Source organism: Tasmannia lanceolata, unplaced genomic scaffold, assembly GCF_043159265.1.
Source record: "Tasmannia lanceolata isolate RefF3 unplaced genomic scaffold, GAP_Taslan_0.1 ptg000008l, whole genome shotgun sequence".
Taxonomy (NCBI): domain Eukaryota; kingdom Viridiplantae; phylum Streptophyta; class Magnoliopsida; order Canellales; family Winteraceae; genus Tasmannia; species Tasmannia lanceolata.
The window spans coordinates 64992724-65009227 of NW_027518685.1; the positions used below are offsets into that span (position 1 = coordinate 64992724).

General features: G+C 40.3%; 1 protein-coding gene across 1 annotated transcript; it reads right to left on the reverse strand.

Moving 5' to 3' along the window:
- Window positions 1-11971: 11971 nt before the first annotated feature.
- LOC143883167 (uncharacterized) lies at window positions 11972-13036 on the reverse strand. Its single transcript, XM_077386520.1, has one exon. It carries the CDS (start codon window positions 13034-13036, stop codon window positions 11972-11974), a length of 1065 nt encoding a protein of 354 aa, XP_077242635.1.
- Between the last annotated feature and the right edge of the window lie 3468 nt (window positions 13037-16504).

Below are 16504 nucleotides of genomic sequence, written 5' to 3' on the forward strand. Positions count from 1 at the left end.
AGACTACACTTGTCAGAATGGAAAATTGGATGGTCAAACTCTTTGGTCAGATGGCTATGCTAACTGAGGAAGTAAGAGAGATGAAAATTCAGATGCAGCACCTATCCATTAAATGTGACTCTGTTCCAAAACAGCTTGTTGATATGGGTACTATGACAGAGGAGGCCTCTGTTCAGAGTTTAATCCTTGATAGATATGTTGATTTGCATAATGGAAAAAAGCCTTGCATTGCTCCAAGGGAAGTTAAAAGTGTTGGACCTTCTCGCCAACATCTTAAAAAGCCTCTCATTGCTCCGAGAGAGGTTAAGAATGTTGGACCTTCTCGCCAACCTTTAAAGAAGCCAGTGGTAGAGGAAGAAAAGATGGGTCAGAAATGGGAAAGAGAATTCACTCAAATGCCTTGTTCTCTTATAGCCATCATGAAGAAATGGGTCGGTGAAGGTTGTTTGAGACTTCCAGATATTAAACCTGTGCCTGAACCATTCCCCAACAATTGGAGGATGGATCAACACTGTGAGTATCATAGAGGCCCAGGTCACCTGACGGAGAATTGTTTAGCTTTGAAGCATGCAATCCAGAACCGGATCGAGAAAGACTCTTCTGCTCTCGCTGAAATCTATGCTTCTGCGAACCAGGCACTTGAAAGAACCAATCAACCTCGCAGAGATCCCGTCACTTATGTCACTCCAGAGCCAGAGAATAAGTTGAAGGGAAAAGAAAAAGTGTCAGAGTTTGAATATCTTGAGAATGTTCAGGCAGAGAAGGTGATGTCTCCAGCCAGTTTTCAAAGACAATTTGGGCCAAGTCAACAGGACTTCAGATGACCACCATTTCCAAGGTTTCTGAACCAGGGTCGAACTTCTTAGCGAGCATTATCATGGAAGAAGGCGTGCTACTAGTGAACTTCAGTGCTAATTCCTTGCCTCTGTTCAAGTATTATGTTTCAAGAGTCATATGTCAAGTATCTTGTTTCAAGATTCATCCTTTGTCAAGTTTATACCAACTCCTAGGTTGAAAGTTGGTGAGTCTTGTAGTGTCAATGTAGAAAAAAAAAGGAAAAAGAAAGAATGTGTGTCTTGTTTGTTAAGTCTTTACTATTCAGAGTCAGTGTTTAATTTTTTGTCAAATCAAATGTAAAGCTCATAGAGGCGTCTCTATGAGTCATCTATGTACTTCAAAGTTTTCAATCCAATTAAGCATTTGGTTTCGTATTTTTAAATTTTTATGATTCACTCTTGGATTTAATGTTTAAAACAACTAAAGACCCCCTTCTCGGATGAGAATGCAGACGAAATTCACCTCGAGATATGAAAGATGGTCAAACGAGAGGAAGAGCGTCGAGCATAGCCACTTGAAGAAGAAATCAAAGCCATTGATAGTGGTATCGAAATCTGAAACTCGGGAAAGATGGATTGGCAAAACTTTATCTCCCGAGGAGCGTGAAGAATTGATAAACCTGTTTAGAGGGATTTAAGGTAGTCTTGCTTGATCCTATAAGGATAAACCAGGGGAATACCCTGTCGTTGAACAAAGCAAGACTTCATCGTCTTTAGACATCCAGTGGAAGTGTAGAATTTTGAAGAGATGAGCATCAGACATCCTGTGGAGCTGATGAGATATTGAGGGAATGCTTCCATGCAAGGAAGTCGTATTATAAATTTCAGCCTTAAAAAGAGCAATTGGGCTGCATATTTTTAGTATGATTGCGAGGTGGAACATTTCAAGAGTAAAGACATTCCGCATGTAAAAAAAAAAAAAAGAGACAAGGAGTTGTGGAACCTTGAGCATAAATTTAAGATCTTCGAGATAAGAGATAGAGCATTATGTTGAAGTCTTGCCTGAAAAACCGCCAGAGTCTTTTAAAAAATTTTCATAGTCTTTGAACCTTAGCATGTAAGAGCTTACAAGTTAAAACACCAGGAGGCCATCCTTGATCGTTTGAACTTTTATAGCTAAAATCCTAATATTTTAAAATCCATTTATAAACCCTTTGGCCCAAAAGCAAAATTAAACAACTTCTTTTCAAACACATTATAAACCCGAGGCATTTATGCACCCGAACTACGTCGGACCTGATCCCCAACTCTTCAGGGGTACGTAGGCAACTTAATTAATTCAAGTTCGGTCAAACCTTGGGATAAAATCCCTTTCAGAATTTTGAAGCTAAGTGCTAAACCATTCTTTGAAAAACACCAAAGCGAACTACGCGGATCTGATCCTCCATTTTTGGGGTACGTAGGTAGTCTGGCTAGACCAGATTCGGTCCAAATCGTTTGAACTTTAAATATCCTACCCTTTTGAACCGAAGCCTTCTAAGAAAGTCCTTCCGGTGAAATAAGCAAGAGTTGAGACAAGTGGTCTTTTAGACTGAAGACTTGGAAAGCAAAAATTGTGACTTCTTTGGAAGAAAGAAATCAAGGAGACGGAGAAGCAACCACTACACAGGGCAGGATCCTGGAATTCGAGTAGTGTCGACAAGACTTATTTTGATATCCTTTTAAACTAGGGGCATTAAAACTGGGCAATCCGAAGGGGGTAATAACCATGACGGATGTCCCGATGGAGGAAGCTAGAGCCTCTTGACATGGTTTTCGAGAGTATTCTAAGAGTGGCTAGCCTTACCATAATAAAATAACACATTTTATCTAAGGGTGAATCAAAAGTGAGTCAAGTCCCTTGAGTAATTTGAGTCTTCTTTGATTGAGTCTTTGGAAGTCTTTCTCTTATTTTTATCATTTTTTCTCTCTCAATGTCCGAAGTGTTTGGCACTGGAAGAGCGAGAGTATACCTTTTTAAATGTGAAGAAAATTCAGAGTAGATCCTGGTTTAGAAATCAAGGAAAGGGCGAGAGACATTTTGTTCAAACTTGCCAGATGCATCAAAGCCTCAAGTAGTGAGCAATGAAAGAAAAAAAAATTCTCAGACTCATCCATTGTGGATATCCTTTTGCTTATATACCAAAGAAAGAACCCATGCAAGCTCAAGCTTTCTTGCCTGTCCTGATTTTACTCTCTTATGAATCCTGTCATGGAAGTACATCGTACTAGGGGCATCTTTTATGACTTGCGTCATAAAAGATATCAAATACAAGATAATTGAGATAAATATTTTCAGCAAATAGAAGCAAAAGAAGCTTGAACACTCTCTTGAATCAAATTCATCAATTGAACTCATTCTTTGAAATAGTCAATGTTCCAGAAAATCCAGTACCCAACGGAGTCTAGAATTCTTGCTTTTGCAGTTTTCAAATCTTAGCAGAATGCTTTTCCTCTCTTTAAAAGAGTCAATATCCAAAAATCCCATCAAGTTTTTCGAGTCTGGTCTTCAGCAATGATCATGCACTCCCATTTATTCTCGGCAGGAGATAGCTATGCTATCAATGAACTCGATATAAGATCGATAAACCCATCAATCATGTTTGCAAGCCCTTTGGGCCCAAAAAACTCTTTGTCTTTGTTAAACCCAAACAAGGGGCATTTTTTTTTTTAAGAAGAAAAAAATCTTTTGATTGTTAATCAGTGAGGTGCCAAGTAGTGGCCTGTTTATTTGTTGCTTGGCGAAAAGTAGTTTCGCCTTGGTATTGAAAGATCGGGCGAGAAGTAGTTTCCCCGTTGTTTGGAAGATCGGGCGAGAAGTAGTTTCCCTGTGGATTTGAAAATCGGGCGAGAAGTAGTTTCCCCGTTATTTGGAAGATCGGGCGAGAAGTAGTTTCCCCGTGGATTTTAAGATCGGGCGAGAAGTAGTTTCACCGTTATTTGGAAGATTGGGCGAAAAGTAGTTTCCCCATGTTTGGAAGATCGGGCGAGAAGTAGTTTCCCCGTTGATTGAAAAATCGAGCGAGAAGTTGTTTCCCCTTGATTTGAAAGTTCGGGCGAGAAGTAGTTTCCCCGTTGTTTGGAAGATCGGGCGAGAAGTAGTTTCCCCGTTATTTGGAAGATCGGGCGAGAAGTAGTTTCCCCGTGGATTTTAAGATCGGGCGAGAAGTAGTTTCCCCGTTATTTGGAAGATTGGGCGAAAAGTAGTTTCCCCAAGTTTTGAAGATCGGGCGAGAAGTAGTTTCCCCGTTATTTGGAAGATTGGGCGAAAAGTAGTTTCCCCATGATTTGAAAGTTTGAAAGTTCGGGCGAGAAGTAGTTTCCCCGTGATTTGAAAGTTTGGGCGAAAAGTAGTTTCCCCGTGGATTGGAAGTTTGGGCGAGAAGTAGTTTCCCCGTTATTTGAAAGTTTGGGAGAAAAGTAGTTTCCCCATGATTTGGAAGATTGGGCGAGAAGTAGTTTCCCCATGATTGGAAAAATCGGGCGAGAAGTAGTTTCCCCGTGGATTTGAAAATCGGGCGAGAAGTAGTTTCCCCGTTGTTTGGAAGATCGGGCGAGAAGTAGATTCCCCGTTAATTGAAAAATCGGGCGAGAAGTAGTTTCCCCGTGATTTAAAGATTGAGTGAAAAGTAGTTTTCCCTTTTGATTTGAAGATTTTTTTTGAAGAGAAAAGTCGTTTCTCATTTATTTGAAGATTTTGGAGGAGAAAAGTAGTTTCTCAGATTTGGTTTTTGGAGAAAAGTGGTTTCTCAAAGATAGAGTTTTTGGGAGAAAAGTAGTTTCTCATGGTGTGAAGGAAGTGGAGAAAAGTAGTTTCTCAATTATTTGAAGATTTTGGTTTCTCAAATATAGAGTTTTTGAAGAGAAAAGTAGTTTCTCAATTATTTGAAGTTTTTGGAAGAGGAAAGTAGTTTCTCATGAATAAAGATGTTGGAGAAAAGTAGTTTCTCAGAGATAGAGTTTTTTGGAGAAAAGTAGTTTCTCGTGATTATGATGTTTGTCGGAAACGTAGTTTCCTTTTGGTTTTGATTGTTTGAGAGAAAAGTAGTTTCTTTCGATTTGGAATACTTGTTTGAAAGCAGTTTCCCCATTGTTTTGATTGGTTCAGGTGAAAAGTAGTTTCACCGATGTGGTTTGTTTTGCCAAGGTTAGAGTTTAAAAGAGAAGCCATCTCATTGATATATCATGATATGTTTTCTTGAGTTAAGAGTCGGAGAGAGGCTATCTCACCAATGCTTGCAGATCTTGAGTTTTTTGAAAAGTCTTTTTGCCAGTTTACCTTTGTTTTCAAAGCCAAAAAAAAATAAAATTTCTTTGCTTTGTTTTCGGGTCGATCAAAATGTGTTGTCTGTTCAGCTTTGCCATTCGCGTGTTGTACACGCTCTGCCAAAGAGGGGCATCTGTAGACACCCCATTTTGACCGTGCCCTGCACCTCCTTGTTGTGTGCGTACCTTTTTCAAATCAGTTTGTTTGGACCCCAAATTATACCCTAAGCTGGCTTAGGGTCCCACCAAGGTCCCTGTGAAATTTCGTCAAGATCTAAGCTGATTCGCCTAGTGAGCAAGCCTCGATAGTGTCGCGGTGCAAAATTCAGATAGGGGGTTAAGTCATCCAAGAGGGAGTGCCCTGTAAGTGAATTAAAGAAGAGAGGATACATTAGAGAAGGTCGTCCAAGGAATAAATGGGGTCAAATATATCATTTCTCTCAGGGGTCTGTTCTACCCAGGCACCCCCCTCTGAGATTAAAAGAATAGTCAAATACACCATAGAGGGCTGTACTGGGGAGAAAGGGGGGTGAGCATATATCATTATTTTTAGAGGTCCATTTCTTACTCAAGCCCCCTGCCGATATAGAAAAGTTTCAAAAATGCACTGGTAGGGCCTGCCCATTGAAACTGGAGGGGGGCCGAATATATCACTTCTTTGATTTTTTCCTTAAAAACCAGCGAACTAAGGTTTGGGAGAGGAGGATTTTCATTTTTTTAGAGGAAACCCTAGCCGCAAAGAGGGAGGAGAGGGAGAAGGAGAAGGAGCACGCCCCATCGTCATCTTCCCCAACCGTCCGGCCATCCTTGCGGGAATCGGGCCAAACCCATTCTCTCCGGCCCCATGCCATCTTCTCTGGGCCTCCGGTCATCTTCCCCGGCCTCTCCCTCGCCGCCGATCGTCCCCATCCCCTCCATAGTCACCCATTTTCTCCCCATTCCACAGCCACCTCCACTACCCCTCTATTTTCACCATCCATTTTCACTATCACCTCCCCCTTTAAACCCATCTTCCATTTTCTCCGGTAGCTCCCGCCGGAATCCGGCAAACCCTATTCCATCAAAACCCATCTCACCAAACCCATCCACTCCGACCGGCCAACCTCCATTAAATCCGAAAACCCCCATCCCTCTACCACCACCTGCAACACCCAAACCCAAATCCAGTCATAAACCTCGTTGAATCCGCTCAAACCCCTCGCCTTCTTCAAAACCCCCATAGAAACCCACTTCAAAACCCAAAATCAGTTCAAAACCCAGCAACCCCATTAATTCCATTATCCACTGCCCAACCCCCTTTTTTTCCCTTCGACCACTCTTTCTTCTCCGTCGGTCTCGCCGGAGATCCGACCCTTTACCCCTTTCCTCCATTCTCCGGCAAGTTTGTTTTCTTCGGTTGATCTCAGGTGGGGGTCCGGCTAGTTATCACGTTCAGCTCATTCCTGTGGCCATAAATTGCTTGCAAAAGAGAAGAAGAAGCTAAGAGGATTTTTGAAGAGCCGAACCGTCGATCCATGCCAGCCATCTTCATTCTTAGGTAATAATCTTCTTGCAATTTCCATCATTTTATTTTCATGGTTTATGAAGTTGGGTGATGTTTTGATCATTGGTAGCCTGTTTGATGGTGGTAGAAAAAGTCCACTATTTGGATCTAGCAGAGTAGCACTGTACAAGTGTGGCCCAAAATACAGTAGGGTTTGTATTATTGGAGTGGCCAAGTAATTCATTTGTTGGCCCCTGAATCAAATAGGGTATATTCTGCAAAACCTCTCCACAAAGTTGATTCTGATCCTATGGCTTCTTAGGGTGTAGATCAAAAGGATGCAACTCAGTGTAATACCTTATTTCTTTGGGTCTTTGTTTGTGAACTGGTAAGATTGCATGGTTAAGTCTAGGTATTTTAACCCTGTCTTCATTTGGTCCATTAGGGTTCCCATGTCAGGAATTTGCTATGAGCTACTTGTATTTCCTCGAGTAAGCAATATTTGGTAGTCATTGTTGTGGTAGGGTTCAGTTGTTTGGCTTGTGAAAATCTTGGGATTGTCATATACTTTGAATAGATATGTTCTTTTACAGTCTTGATTGTTAGGGATTTGGGTTCGAATGCTATACTGTTGCTACCATCATAAGTTCCCATATTCTCTACTGCTCATATCTAATTGTCCATGGAGCACCTGTTAAGTTCTCAAAAATCCTATTTGATGTAGACAAGACTTAATTATAGTCGATGCATATAGAGTCCCCATTTTGGAGTTATGTACAATTTGATGCCGTGTGTACTTGCACTACAATTCATCCCTGCAGATATCGGGTGGCTATGCTTCTTGTGCATGCTTGAAATCATATTTGCCCATGACATCTGAGCTGCCATGTGTTGAAAATTGTGATGCTTCTTCTATGGAAATTTTAGACGCCATTTTTCTTGTCCATTGAAGTGTATTGAGTACTTTCTCTTTCTTCTGTTCCATGAGCAACTACATTTTTGTTTTAGTACAGTGGCTTGGTAATTTCTAATTTGTTTGTTCTTGAGACTACAAAGTCCCATGTAAGCCTTGGATTTGGAGCCTTCTTGATTAATCCCTGCCTGTTCGGACTGTTTGGGCGATGAAGGCGATAGCCCAAGCCCATCTTTAGGGGACTCGCTCAATCCAAGTAGCGCTCCCCTCTTTTGTTTAGTAGGCCTACCCAACCTTTTGGATTTCTTTTAACCTTTTTTTTTAAAAGAACCCTTCTCTGGGCAATGATAAGGTTACTTGGAGCCCGTCTTTATGTTTTGTGGCTCACCGCTTCGCACTTGGATCTGCACAAGTTGATGTCCCCTGTATGCACTGAAATTTTTACTAATTGAAATTATCATAATCTTTTGATATTTCTAATACTCTTCTTATCTTAAGCATTGAGTTAGGTTCTGAAGACAATAATGAATGGACTATTCAGGTGAGATTATCTTGAAGCTTATCATATTTGTTTAATATTCTTTAAATAAATTGTTTTAGGAAAGAAGAAGATCAGATGACTACTCTATTCGATATTATCGACATGAGTACTGTCTGATTTCAAGGTGGGATTAGAAATATTATCATGTGTATTATGATATCAGATGATTACTTTAGCATCATCTGATTTCATCCCCATATTGGGGTGGTGTTTGTGGTTGGGCATAGAAGTGTTTGATATTGTTTTTGCTTTATTAGGCTATCCAGCGGCTGGTCTGGACTAATTTATGTTGTTTACCATTTTATGAATGCTATAGGTTGTGTATTTTTTAATTGAAAATTCTTCTTTGCTTAACACTTGATTTATTTTTATAATAATTGAATGGTAATCTGAGTTTACTTGATAACCTTTTTCTTCACTTTGATTAGAGACTAACTCAGTCTTGTTAGAGCTTTGCTTGCTTGGGATCTTGGATCGTTTTTTCTGTTCTTGGGGCACTTCTTTACGTGTTGTGGTTCGTCTCTTTGAGACGGTAGTTGCTTGTTCGGGGTTTCTCCTTTAGATTTAGGGTTTTGCCCTAGTTTGTGGTATTACTTGCGTGTTCCCTTTAAGATTGAAACATTTAAAGGTCCAGAGCATTGGAAATGCTTTAAAAATCCAAAAACATTAGAAATTTGAAACTCAAAAACATTTGAAAACTTTAAAAATATCAAAAACATTTGAAAAACATAAAAAACTTTAAAAAATCTGAAGTTTTGAGTGTTTCTTTTAGAAGCGTAGTTTGAGAGTTCGTTTCAAACTACGTTGGCTTGATCCTCTTCGACGAGGTACGTAGTGCAGCTTGGGATCTTCATCCCAAGTCCAGCCAAACTTTGTAAATAAATGCTTTAACCATTTTTCTCCAAAATCTTGTTTTCAACAAAATCTTCCTCTAGAGTTAGGAGTTTGTCCTAGATAGAGAGTTTTAGAGTTAGGAGGTTGTCTTTTATTTGTTGTGTGCTTGTCTGTGTTGTTTTAGAGTTAGGAGTTTATCTTTTGTTGTGTGCTTGTTGCGTGTTTGTGTTAGAGTTAGGAGTTTGTCCTAGCTAGGAGCGCCTCCGTCCGGTCAGTTGGCGATTTACATCGCCGACTGATGACTAGGTCTAAGATGCGTTAGTCAACCCTTTGTTTTCCTTAGGAAATACAGCCTAGTTACACATAGGTTGTAGGAACCACCTGCATTAGCTTAGGGCTAACATGCATTTAGTTAGGGCATATAGGGTGTCCTAAAATCTACAATTCACTGGAATTTAAATAATCGTTCGAGAAGCTTTAATAATTAGTCCGGTCTTTTAGATCGAGTCTAAGATAGAGGTCTAGGTGTCTTAGGCATCCTAGTTTAGAATAGGTGCGAAGAACTACGTTGCCTTGATTCTCGTGGAGGCGGGGATACGTAGGCTTCTTTGGATGAATATCAGACCATCCGAGGACTCGGGCTAAATCGTTTAGAGTCTTAGGATTTGTTGTGTTATATTGTATATCTTGATGTGTTTTCTTACTTTCTTGTACTGATCCTATACTTTTAGCTGTAGCTTGCATGTGTATGTCCACCAGAACTTAGACACCAGTTAGGCATGTCACTCACAACCTAGTTGTCATTAGGTGACACATCTTTTATCTTACTTTAAGTGTGCTTATTATTTCATCCCCGAGTCATGCATGATTAGGTAGACGTTCACTCGGGAATATTTGTTCCCATTTCACGCGATTTTACCCAAACTTCTTTAGAGATTAATGAAAATGGCATAAGAGACCAAGTGCTCGCACTCGGGCGAATTGGGGGTGCTCTTCGGACCTTCTCCATTCGTCACCAGGCACGGACCTTTTGTATCTCTGGTTATCCATTGCAAACAGAGCATTTGTTTTGGTTCCATGGCGTGTCCATGGATGGCGACTCTGAGTTATTTTTAGATATATCTTGGTTTCGAGCCCTGGCTCCAGATCAGGATGTATCTCTTTCTTTTTATATCGCCACTCATGCTATGTTGTGACGGTGGCACAGTTTCGAGAGTTCCTTGGTAGAGCTCTCCTTTCATTGTGGAGATCTTAGAGGATGGTGTGGGGACCCGTTCCCTCATCGTCATCTCCGGATCGGGGTCCACACTGACTTAGTTAACATTTTGTTTAGTAGGTTTAGCCTTTCAAAGAGTAATTTTACAATTGGCTTTTTTGGATATTTTCTCCTACCATGACCAAGTCACCTTTTTAAGGTTTTCAACTTGGCGGACCGCTTGACCTTAACTTTTGCCTAAGTTGCCCTTTCAGGTTTTCAACTTAACAGGCCATCCCCATAACTTTTGCCTAAGCTGCCCTTTCAGGTTTTCAACTTAGCAGGGGAATGATCTTAAATTTTGCCTAGACCGCCATTTCAGGTTTTCAGTCTAGCAGATCTTCAAACTCCGTTTTTTTTTTCTTTTTCTTTTTTTTTCTTTTTTTAAGGCCTAGATCTTTGATTCTGAACATCTGAAGGACTTTATAGGTAGGATAGGGCTTTTCAAAAAAATGGCTTAAGGTTCAACAAAGATTTCGACGGAACCTGTGAACAGGTTGCCTACGTATCCCAAGGTAGGAATCAGGTTGTGCGTAGTTCAGGGCGAATGCCCCTAGTTTGAAGATACATTGTTTGAAGGTTAATTGATATTTATTTTTTCTTTCTTTCTGGAATGATTGACTTCTCTTCTTTTGGAACTTGTCCCTCTTTTTTTTCTTGGAACGATTGAATTTCTTTTCTTTTTTTGAATCGACCGAACTCGGTTTAACCGAGCTGCCTACGTACCCCAGTGTAGGGATCAGGTCTCGCGTAGTTCGGGGCGGATGCCCCTAGTTTGATGGATTTTCAAGAAAATTTCATTCAGGCTCAAAGGGTTTGCAAACCGGTATTCTGTTGACACTAGGTTATGATTTTGGGATTTATTCGGCCAAAGGAGGCCTCCCGATGTTCAGATTGGGAATCATTCTAGGTTATTAGAGTCCCTCTGGTATTTTTTTCTTTTTTTTTCTTTTTTTTTTCACGGAGTTTGACGGCATTTCCAGGTAAGAGATAATGGATCTTCTTTTTTCAAGATTCTGATATGTGCTTTCGACTTTGATGGAGCGAAACTTGTTCTTTGACATCTTCCATCTATGGATCTGTAACTCTTGATATTTGATGATCGTTTTTCAATGATTGCTCTTGAATTTGTTAGTTTCATATTATAAATTTGGGAACTAAGGTCATTGACTGGAGATATGAAAGTTGTTTCCAATCCATGCCCCTTGTATAGCATATGTCTCTTACTTTCTTCATTCTCTTGAGCTTTCTATCTATGTCTTACCCCTGGTATCGGTTGTAGTGCTTCTAGACAATCTTCTTATCCTCGAAATGAGTTTATCAACTCCTCACACTCTAATGTATTTCCCATAGGCATTCACTGAATCAAAGTTTTAGTGCCAATGTTTATCATTTCAACTTTCTCTTTAAGAGGCTAGGTCTGGCGCTTCTCCTCTTGTTTGAACATATGTTGCCAACCAAGGGGAGTTTCGTCGGCATCTTTTTCCTCATTTGAGGCGGGAGTATTATTTTCATTTGAGTCAGAAACATACGCACTAGAACATAAACTTTATTGAATGAAAAAGATTACATCATTATAACTCATCCTGAACAGGCTCAGGATTCACAACTTTTAAAACGAGAAGAAAAGCAAAGATAATTTGCCTGGACTAGGCATCGACTCTATAACCTTGTAAGACTAGACTCAATTTCTGAACTAACATATTGACTGACTCAACACAAAATAGTAAATGACTGAAAATTTAACTTTAAACTCTGCAAAGGTCTGGCTTTGGAGGCTCAGCAAAGGCTGGCTCATGACTGGCACTTTCAACCCCCTTCTTCACTGCAACTGGACCTGTGCTTCTTTGAACCCTGGTTTGTCTTAAGCATTGGCCGGTGGCGGTGCTGCATGAGTCGGCATAGGATTATTGATGACGTTCGGCCTCTGCTGCAATGCCAATTTTTTCTCATCAATCAACTTCTGGATCACATACTTCAAGGCTATGCAACGATCAGTGACGTGGCCTGGGCCTTGATGGTAATCGCAGTGCTCATGGGCTCTCCAACTTCGGGGTAAAGGATTGGGAGGTAGTCTAATGGAAGGCAAAATAATGTGCCCCGAGGCTAAACAATCTTGTAGGATTTTAGAAGGTGGAACAGGTAGAGGATCAAAATCCTTCTTTGGTTGCTGCTGGGGTGCGACCATGGGCTGATCATAATCCATGACTATAGGGTTCTGAGGTCTCGGCAGTTGAGGATTGGCACGAGAGACGCTGCCAACCTCTTTGACCTGTGCGGGTGCAGGCTTCTTAAAATCTCGAATATTAGGATTACTTCGGTTATACACCCCTTGTGATATTGCTTCTTCAATTTGTATGCCAGCATTTATGAGGTGCTCGAAGTCAGGATAATACTGGAGAGACATGTGATAATAGAGCTGAGGGGACAGGTCTTTTAGTATCATCTGAACTTGCTCTTTCTCAGTAGGACGGTCAATCATCTGTGCTGCCAACCCCCTCCATCTTTTCACAAATGCCAAGAAAGACTCCCTTGAATCTTGTTTGGTCTTTTCCAAGTCTTTCTTAGTCATCTCTGCCCCGTCATCATACTTGAATTGCTTCACAAACTGTTCGGCAATGTCTTTCCATGTCCTATAGCGGGTCTTGTCAAATCCCAAAAACCACCTCCTGGCTACCTTAGTTAAAGAAACTGGGAAAAGCTGGGCCATTTGTTCAGGAGATAAGTTTTGAGGTTGGCATATGATAGTGAACATCTGGAGATGGGAAGTAGGGCACCCCATGCCATCATACTTGTCAAAGTCTGGCATCTGAAAATTCTTCGGAAGCCGAATTTCCGGGAAGAGCGTGAGATCATTTAAGTTAAAGGCCCCTTGCTCTTGAATCTGCATATTATCAACCTTCTTAGTTAGCTGTTCCAACTTCTCCATAACCTACTTATCAACTGGCAATGGGGCCGGGTTGTAGTTCTCTTCACCATATTGTTCTTCATCACTAACATCAAATGGGCCTTGAGGAAGGGGAATCACCATAGGCTTAGGATGAAGCTCTGACCTGACAGGGTTCATAGGTTCTTTGCCCTGTGAAGGTGAAGGAAATGATGGACCAAACTTCTCGGCGAATTGGGCTTTAAGAAACTGATTATCTTCTTTGATTCCTTTCATTTGTTCAAGGAGTGCGGCCATCATAACTTCAAGGTTATTGGTCTGAGGGCTCTCAACATGTTCTGCCATAAGAGTAGATGGAGATGATGAAAAAGCTTCTGAAGGAGATGGAGGAGGTGACTTCCTGACCAGACGAGAGTCTATTCGAATCCAAGTTGCTTGAGCGGGATCAATGGTGAATACTCCTGACATGAAAACAATAAGTACAAGGTATAAGATTGAGATTCAGCATGTGTTTCTTCTCAATGATTAGAGATGACTGTGGCCTTTGCAAGTAATGGGATGACAGGATGAATCCTGAAATGAGCAAGGTATGATAATTACGACATGATAGTAAAGGGGAATGCCACTAGTCTAAGGACTATGGAAATGAACACTCAGTTATTAAGAGAGAAGATTTGAATAATGCCCCCTAGTACAAAGTAACATAACCCTATACTAGGAATGCACTGAGCTCAAAATCGGGTGTCATGGAACGGACTTTCTTGACTAGAATGAGTCCAATGATTGTTCAAACGCAGCCTTAAGTATGAGAGACGAATGGGCAGACAATTGAGAGGGAATGACAACCTTGACAACGATCCGAACAAAGACTGACGAGGTAATTGACTTATGAAATGGACTTTTTAAACCTCAAGATGATGAAGATTAAGCAAGGAGAATTTAGAAGATGAAACTAATGAAAGCAACGGGATCAGAGGAATATGGAGATAGAATCACCGTTCTTGATAGATAGATCATAGACGAAGAAGGATACGGTCGAGATGAGATTGTACACGAGGGATAATCTAAGAAGACAACCTATGAGATCTTTAAAAATGATGAGATTTATATCCTAACTCCAAAGGGAAAGTTTTTAATCTTCGTACATTTTAACAGTGTTACCTGAAGGCATCAAACCCTAATCCTAATCTAGCGGAGTGGAGAGAGAATCTCGACTCATGACTTTGTTTGTGTACTTAAGGACCGATCGTAGCCATTTGAAGATGGACGACGGCCTAATCTAGACACAAATGGGTAGGATATCCTAAACTAGGCTCACACACGTGATGCACGTGTGTTCGTATACTACATGCATGCGTGGGTTAATCTAGGGGTAAGGCCAAGAGTTCCCTTAGCGCGAATCTGTGCTCAATAAACTGTACCAGTGTTCGGCGTATCAGTACGTGAACAAGAGATCCGTTTACGTACCATAAAGGTACTAGGCTAAGAGTGGAATGCTTCTCTAGCACAGAGGCACCAGGTGATGAAATCCCAGTCAACCATGCTAGATAACACTCCGGGTTCCTAAAATAGGACGTGTGTGCATGTGAGATGCAGGGGTTTAGATGCAAGTGATGCAAGTGTGTGAAATAAGTTTGCGCAATCTATGATGCCTTCAGGTTTTGTTAGATTAAATTTGAGAAAAATGTGATGAGAAAATAAAACATACAAACTAATCTAACAAGTATAAGATATAAGATAGAGTTTTTATGAGCCAGTTAAAATAAATTCAAATGAGTTATCCTTTGGAATTTTAATGAAGTTAGGTGGTCCCCAGCAGAGTCGCCAAACTGTGGGACCCGATCCCGCGAGAGGGGTGGGGCGCGAGCCGCCACGCTCTCTCTTGGTCTCTCGTACCCACGCGATTGGCGTGTGCTCTTTTATTATTGATTTTAATTCGTCTCTTATGTGAACTTGGGATCACTAAGGCAATCCGAAGTCCACACAAAAGAGAGTGATAGAGTCGCCACCTAGATGTAGGATCTAAAACCCATAATTAACCAGAAATCTAGACTCGTTACCTGGTTACAAGAATGGAAGGTATGGGGAGTTACCACCACATGCACCATTCCTTCCCGATAATCGGTCTTCAATTCCAAAAGTTAACTCTTTTGAATTTCTTTTAAATGGCTCATTTAACTCTATGTTAATGTGCGAACTATGTGACATGCATCCTATGATCTAATTTCAAAGTAAATCCTAAATGTGTATCTTGATTTCTTAATTTGTTTGAATTCAATTTAAGTGAAAGTTCTCCTAAAGTTCTCCTAAAATTCTAATTTCATGGAAAGTTCTAAGTGATTTAATTAAGAATTTATAAGAAAATTAATATACAAAACCCCACAATTTATTGTGGAGCCGACTCGTGATTGGTATGCCATCAAGCATCCAAGCTGCCTACGTACCCAAGCCTCACTGGGAACAGAGTCGACGTAGTTCGGTGCAGCTAAGCTAAGCTACTTATGCCTAACTCAACTAAGACATCGATCTAGACTAGTTTGACTGTTTCAAGAGTTTTATGAGAAGTTATTTAATTCAAGTTGAGGATTTTATTATCCTAGGATTTCATCTAAGATGCTATATGATCCTATCTAAGTGCAAGTTGTCCCTTAGACTAATGCAGGTTAACCTACATCTTAGGTAACTAGGCTTGTCCTAGGGAAAATTGGGTGACTAGTGTAACTAGACTTATGATACGGTTGCTATCCATAGCAAACGCCTGTGATGAGGCTGGACTCCTAACTCTAGGACTCCCTAAAACCTAGGACACGACCTGACGTAAGTGTTCCTAAATTGGGCTCTAATGGTTCTTATGACGGAAACCGTAATCTAACGATTCCGAAAGACACGAGGTAAATCGATTCAAGCTCTTGAATTTAATGAATTTTAGATTTCAGGGATTTTCGGTTTCTGAACATTTAAGGAATACCAAAGGTTCTATGGTTCACCAATTTCGGCCTCGAATAGCATCCACGAAATGGAATCGTGCGCTCTTTCCTTGTGCAATTTAATACTTAAGTTATAGCATCCTATTGCCTGGCATATCTCAGGATTTCCATGGACAGTAAACCTCGAAGCCAATAACATGCTATAGCTTAAATATTCAAATTGTCAAATATCGATTGCAATTGAGATACAATTATAGATACGCTGGCCATTTTACCAGGAAAATTTAAGACTCCTAAGATTTCTGTTTCAATGAATTAAGGAGTGAATATGTGACAGAAATTTAAGGTTCTTTAGAAAATTTCATAATATTTTTAATAAATTTCAATTTTTAGTCGATTTTATCAATTTTAAACCATATGAGTGATTTTACAAGTGAACTTATTGCAAGCAAATTCGAAATAAACTGAAATTTCTACAGCAACAAGATATGATGGAATGTAGCGTACGGGAAGAATTTTACAGATTTTTATATTAAGCTTCTATTTATTTTTGATTTAACAATAATGAGACCAGATTGTAAAA

Bases quoted from the DNA above. Each gene is read 5' to 3' on its own strand.
- LOC143883167 (XM_077386520.1), bottom strand. From the start codon at position 13,036: ATGGAGAAGTTGGAACAGCTAACTAAGAAGGTTGATAATATGCAGATT.